The sequence below is a fragment of the Cebidichthys violaceus genome, unplaced genomic scaffold (assembly GCF_023349555.1).
Source record: "Cebidichthys violaceus isolate CVI_PGR_0920_01 unplaced genomic scaffold, fCebVio1.0.p SCAF_9, whole genome shotgun sequence".
NCBI classification, from domain to species: Eukaryota; Metazoa; Chordata; class Actinopteri; order Perciformes; family Stichaeidae; genus Cebidichthys; species Cebidichthys violaceus.
This window is the reverse complement of record NW_027176975.1, coordinates 2,957,626-2,964,265: the sequence shown is the minus strand read 5'-3', so window position 1 is coordinate 2,964,265 and position 6,640 is coordinate 2,957,626. Positions and strand designations below refer to the sequence as shown.

General features: G+C 43.2%; 1 protein-coding gene across 1 annotated transcript in view; it reads left to right on the top strand.

The window, feature by feature from the left end:
- pi4kab (phosphatidylinositol 4-kinase, catalytic, alpha b) overlaps positions 1 to 6,375 on the top strand; it is a 29,412-nt gene extending 23,037 nt beyond the window's left edge. The window contains exons 55-56 of the mRNA XM_068703555.1: positions 4,414 to 5,308; positions 5,503 to 6,375. Of these exons, the coding sequence (XP_068559656.1) occupies positions 4,414 to 5,308; positions 5,503 to 5,539 (932 nt within the window). The 3' untranslated portion in view covers positions 5,540 to 6,375. The remainder of the gene's footprint in view (positions 1 to 4,413; positions 5,309 to 5,502) is intronic.
- The last annotated feature ends 265 nt before the right edge of the window (positions 6,376 to 6,640 follow it).

Genomic DNA, 6,640 nt, shown 5'->3' with positions numbered 1-6,640 from the left:
TCTTTTATTTTGTGCAGTAGTTTGTAAAGTTGATGCTCCCAAAGTAAGGTTTTATTTGCTGCTTTTGGGCCATAAAAAGAGCATTATCAGACGATCAGTTTTGTACCTGTATAATTCCTTTGTGTGGTCTTTTACCTGGATGCAGTTATTTTAATCCTGCCAAGCACATCATTGCCAGCAGAGGGTGCTCTATGCGTTATATTCAACGCAGTCTAGGCAGTTCGTAAGTTAGTCACGAAATGCAATAAATTAAAAAACATATTTTTTTCCAGTGCCAAATTGCTTTACTTAAGTAAAGTTAGGTTTAGGCAATGAAACAACTTAGTACGGTTTTGAAAAATGTATCATAGTTAGATATCAAAACGAACATAACTGTCACGAATGTGTTTGGGTGTTTGGGCAACAAAACCACACAGTTAGATTTAGGAAGACCGTCATGAACGTTATGTTTGAGCAACAAAACCACACAGTTAGGTTTAGGAAGACCGTCATAAACGTTGTGTTTGGGCAACAAAACCACACAGTTAGGTTTAGAAAGACCATCATGAACGTTATGTTTGGGCAACAAAACCACTCAGTTAGGTTTAGGAAGACCATCAGGAACGTTATGTCTGGGCAATAAAACCACACAGTTAGGTTTAGGAAGACCGTAATGAACGTTGTGTTTGAACAACAAAACCACACAGTTAGGTTTAGGAAGACCGTCATGAACGTTGTGTTTGGACAACAACACCACACAGTTAGGTTTAGAAAGAACGTCATGAACGTTGTGTTTGGGCAACAAAACAACACAGTTAGGTTTAGGAAGACCGTCATGAACGTTATGTTTGGGCAACAAAACCACACAGTTAGGTTTAGAAAGACCGTCATGAATGTTGTGTTTGGACAACAACACCACACAGTTAGGTTTAGAAAGAACGTCATGAACGTTGTGTTTGGGCAACAAAACAACACAGTTAGGTTTAGGAAGACCGTCATGAACGTTATGTTTGGGCAACAAAACCACACAGTTAGGTTTAGAAAGAACGTCATGAACGTTGTGTTTGGGCAACAAAACCACACAGTTAGGTTTAGGAAGACCGTCATGAACGTTGTGTTTGGGCAACAAAACCACACAGTTAGGTTTAGGAAGACCGTCATGAACGTTAGGTCTGGGCAACAAAACCACTCAGTTAGGTTTAGAAAGACCGTCATGAACGTTGTGTTTGGGCAACAAAACCACACAGTTAGGTTTAGGAAGACCGTCATGAACGTTGTGTTTGGACAACAACACCACACAGTTAGGTTTAGAAAGAACGTCATGAACGTTGTGTTTGGGCAACAAAACAACACAGTTAGGTTTAGGAAGACCGTCATGAACGTTATGTTTGGGCAACAAAACCACACAGTTAGGTTTAGAAAGACCGTCATGAACGTTGTGTTTGGACAACAACACCACACAGTTAGGTTTAGAAAGAACGTCATGAACGTTGTGTTTGGGCAACAAAACAACACAGTTAGGTTTAGGAAGACCGTCATGAACGTTATGTTTGGGCAACAAAACCACACAGTTAGGTTTAGAAAGAACGTCATGAACGTTGTGTTTGGGCAACAAAACCACACAGTTAGGTTTAGGAAGACCGTCATGAACGTTGTGTTTGGGCAACAAAACCACACAGTTAGGTTTAGGAAGACCGTCATGAACGTTAGGTCTGGGCAACAAAACCACTCAGTTAGGTTTAGAAAGACCGTCATGAACGTTGTGTTTGGGCAACAAAACCACACAGTTAGGTTTAGGAAGACTGTCATGAACGTTATGTTTGGGCAACAAAACCACACAGTTAGGTTTAGAAAGACCATCACTTATGTTAGGTCTGGGCAACACAACCTGCCATGATGCTTGGCTGTTATATTTGTGGCATCATACTAACTCCAGTAGAGTAGAAGAAGCCGTCAGTGCATGATGAGTGAGTTCAAGTGTGCACGCAACAGAGAGGCGGTTCTGACTTCAACCGATTTTCATATTTCCAACAAGCAAACTGACCATAAACCCTGTTAATAAGACAATAGTAGTACACTACAGAGAAAAGCCTTACTTGTAGCTGTAACATACAAAGACATTGAATTTGATCTTAGCTGAAAATCAAAAACATTCTGCCAGCTAAACTAAAAGGCCGTTGGATACCTTTCTGTGTGAGCTAAAGTCAGTTTAATAAACAAACACAGTCATGTTTTTGGTTTTAAGTATGGCTGAATTGGGGGATTGTTTATGAAAACTGAGTTTAGTAGTGTGCCAGTATCAAACAGGATAGAAAGCTAATGGTTAAAGGTATCACAGCCTGTGTTATTCCAATGCTATTCCTTCATTCGTCGTCGTTGGGGCTGAAAGGGTGTTTTAGATTGAAGAAGATAGAAGTTATCTTATATCTCAATAAGGATACATATCACGATATAGCACAATTGTCTGTAATTGAGTAAATAATTATACTATATGAAATAACCACGTGATTTTGTATACCTGCGCAAACTGAATACCTATACTTGACAAATGAAAAGTACTGAATATTTTCGTGCAAAAATAAGCAGGCTTTCTGAAAACTGTGAGTCAGTATATGCTTATTATTAGCAATTTAGACAAGGTGATTATCACGATATCTCCATGTATGATTTCATCACGGAATGATTCCACTGAAAGACGATACATTATCATAATGATTGTTTTCCCCCAGCCTTATAAGTTAGTTCACATGACAGAAATGAAATGTCATCCCTACCTTTGTAACACTGCTCAAAGTGTCTTCATTCAGACAGCAGACTTGTTTTTAAGGCAAGGCAAGTTTATTTGTAGAGCACATTTCAACAACAACAAAGTGCTTCACATAAAACCATTAAAAGCATCAAAACATAATGCAAAAGAAAAGGAGATTTAAAAACAATAAAGAACATTCATTGAAACATTAAGAACATTCATTACAACACTAAAAAGCAGTGTAAGGAAATAAAATACAGTAGTAAAATGCAGAAATGCAGGAAATTGATTAATATCCTGTGAATGTGGTTCAATCAAAGGCAGCAGCAAACAGAAAAGTCTTCAGTCTTGATTTAAAGGAACTGAGGGTCTCAGCAGACCTGCAGCTTTCTGGGACTTTGTTCCAGATATGTGGAGCAGAAGAACTGAACGCTTAGTTCTGACTCTGGGAACAGGAAGTAGACCGGTCCCAGACCACCTAAATTGGTCGGGATGGTTCATAAGGTAGCAGCAGATCCCTAAACCATTCAGTGCTTTATAAACCAACAGCAGGATTTTAAAGTCAACTCTTCGTTGGACAGGAAGCCAGTGAAGACCTCAGAACTGGAGTGATGTGATCCACTTTCCTGGTCTTAGTGAGGACTCGAGCTGCAGCTTTCTGACTGACTTTTTACAGAAACCTGTAAACGCACCGTTACTGTAGTCCAGTCTACTGAAGATAAATGATGGACAAGTTTAGGTACATAAAGGTGCTTCAGTGCCTTTGTTTGTGTTTAAGACAAATGCATCTCCATCACTGCTTTAACATCAACTCTTTCAGTCACACGTGTACATTAACGATATGATAGTAGGAAACTTCCTTGAACCAAAAGCATTAAACTTGTTTTTGTCTACTGTGACTGGCCTATTTATAAGAAAATCTTATACATCAGGATTTATTAGACCGCATTGCATCGAATATATAAACTGAATTGGAATCCAAACTGTACAGGATTGAATTTATTAGACCAGTGATCACTGCCATCAGCAGAGAGAGAGGCCTTTTCGGCCTTACAGTGAAAAAACATGTTATCATAGCTCCCTCTAGTGGTTGAAACACGCATCGGCTTTAGTCCGATAGGTTGAAAGTTGTCATAACTCGAATGATTTCATTACTTACAAGCGGACTGACGTTAATGTAGTAAAGCAATACAAAAAAAGGAGGAGGATTTTAACATGAGGCCCTCACGTGACACGTTTATTTTGGAAACGATACCTACATTTGTTTTGCAAAATGCAACTTGTAATAAAAGACAATGCTGTTTGTCTTTGTGTTCGTAGTTATTTGTGTTTTTATGACAGAAACGAGAACTTTACTCTGGATGAACTACGTCAACCATAGCTAGTTAATAACTTGTAATAATTACAGATGCATTGGGAAAGTGGAGGCATCGAAGGAAAGGGATTAAAGCATTGTTGAGTCATCCTGTAAACCTCAGACTTCAAGATGAAATCAGATTATATGGAGACCACAGGTCGCACAAACAAGCCACCGAGCTGATCATCTTGTTTGTTTGTTTTCACCATGACCAAACACCCGTGGGACGTGTCGTGATTCGGCCTCATTTATTCCTCCTGTATGTCTGACATGCGTTTGCCCTATGGAGGTTTTAAGACGCTTAAACTCCGAGTATAAAAGCGAGCAGCCGTCTCCGTCTTCTGGCGGAGCGCCAGGATGCTTCTCAACGGCACCGTCTCTCTGTCGGTGGACTTCGACACCTCGGAGGACTACCTCATCTTCGCCTTCCACATCCTGTTCGCCACGAGCGCCGTGCTGATCGCCGGCTCGGTGGTGGTCGGCATCTCCTCCACGCGCTCCCTGCGGGGCCAGAACCGCTTCGTGTTCATGCTGAACACGAGCGTCAGCGACACGCTGACCGGCTTCTCGGTCTACTACCTCGGCCTCTTCGACGTCCAAGAGGGCTACCCGTCCAGAAACGGGACGTACTACATCCTGCCCTCGTTCCTCGGCGTCAACGTGCTGACCTTCCTCTTCGCGCAGTTCGACCGCTACTTCGCCGTGTGCCACCCGTTCTTTTACAACCGCTACGTCACGAGAGCCGCGGTCATCGGCGTCTGCGCGTTCTGCTGGATCTACACGTACTCCATCCTCACCGTGCAGAACATGGTGCCCATCTCGAAGGCGGCTCAGATAAACGCGTTCGGCGTGATGACCCTGCAGATCATAGTGTTCGTCAAGGTGCTGATGACGGTCAAGCTGTACATCATAGCCAGGAGCCACCTGGTGAGGGAGGCGCCGAGCGCGGAGCGCGACAACAAGAAGGAGTCGCTGCGCATCATCGTGTTCGTGGTCATCTGCTTCCTGGCGCTGTGGTGTCCGTCCTTCGTCAATATCATCGTGCGGCAACTGACGCGGAAAGGCCTGAGGTTCAGGAACGAGGCCACCAATCTGTTCGCCAGCATGGCGCGCCTGAACGCGCTCGTGACCCCGGCTGTGTACATCTGGGGCAGCCCGGCGCTGCGGGAGGCCGTGTGGAGGACGGTGTGGCGGAGGGTGTGCCCCTGCCGCCGGGGGGCGAGGTGAGAGAGAGACAGGCGCGTCTGCGGTTTGTGTGTGTGTTTTATAAAAGTTGTTATTTAGCTGCAACCCGCGCGCGTTACGCAGCGTGTTGAACGAAAGGTCTGTTTGTTCTGTTTGTCCAATTGTATTTTGCAAGACATTAACTGTCTCTGTCCACCACCCTGTCCCTCTTTTCCCTCTTTTTTTTCTTCAGAATTGGCTTTCACATTGATGGCGGGACGAAACGTTGATAACGACGCAGCCGTCATCATAAGGAGAAGCGGTTAAATGGTTAAATGGTCAAATCCGACATGAGAATGTCTCTCTTTCATCCCGTTTTTTAAAAATATGACTGAACTAAAAAAAAAAACCCGCAGATGAACCCTTTTGCGTGGGGGCTACAGGTGTGACAACAGAGGTGACGTGTGGATGAGTTTTGGGGTTGAAGTGAGACCGTGTGCGCGAGGTAATCCGTGACAGTTTGGGGCTAAGAACAATTATTTCTGACATTTGTTTTTACAAGAAACACACCTGTTATATTTCTCATGAACGCTTTCAACAGAATAAAATCAAACGTGTGGATACCTTTAATTTAAACCTCTGTTGCTGATCTTGAACTGGATAGTGTGTGTTTTGGATTGTGTGTGTTTTGATGTCATTGTCAGTGATGTCGCCTGTGTTCAGTGTCTTATATGCTGCCTTACTTTTTCTTTAAAGCGGGCATTTCTTCATGCAACTTCCCATCACGGGTGAAACTGTAGAAATACACATTTTGAATTAATCGCATGCAGCAAATTTGAGCAACATTAAAATATTTTAAAGACAGCGGGACCCGCTCCTTCCCGTAAGCAGGTTCACGTGACTTGTCTTTGCGGAGGCCTCTGGTTACCGACCACGTGCGTGTAATTATGACCGTACTGAAACAGGTGCGTCGTGACCCGCTGTCCACGGTGGCTGCAGTCGTCGTGGTTCAGTCGGATGTTTTGGTCACATTCTTCATTTCCGTCCCTGTTGAGCATATCTGTTTGCTTTATCTGTGCGCGAGCCCTTCTCTCGTGGAAAAACGCCGCGGAGCAAAATCCAAAAAAAAAAAAAAAAAAGGGTTTGCTGCAGCTCCGCAGCTCGTGTGAACACGCGTGTATTTGAAACGCGTGACGCATTCAGTGGCCTGTTAAATGTAAAGTATGATTATTGTCACGCAGACAAACGAGCGAACTGAACGGCAGTAAAACGGGCCTTTTTCCACGGCAGGTATTTTCATTTCCACGGCCGTGATGTTGTATTTGAATTTATTTTTTGGCCTACCTTGTCTCCTTAAAAAAATACGTTCATATGCTACTAATGTACACTAT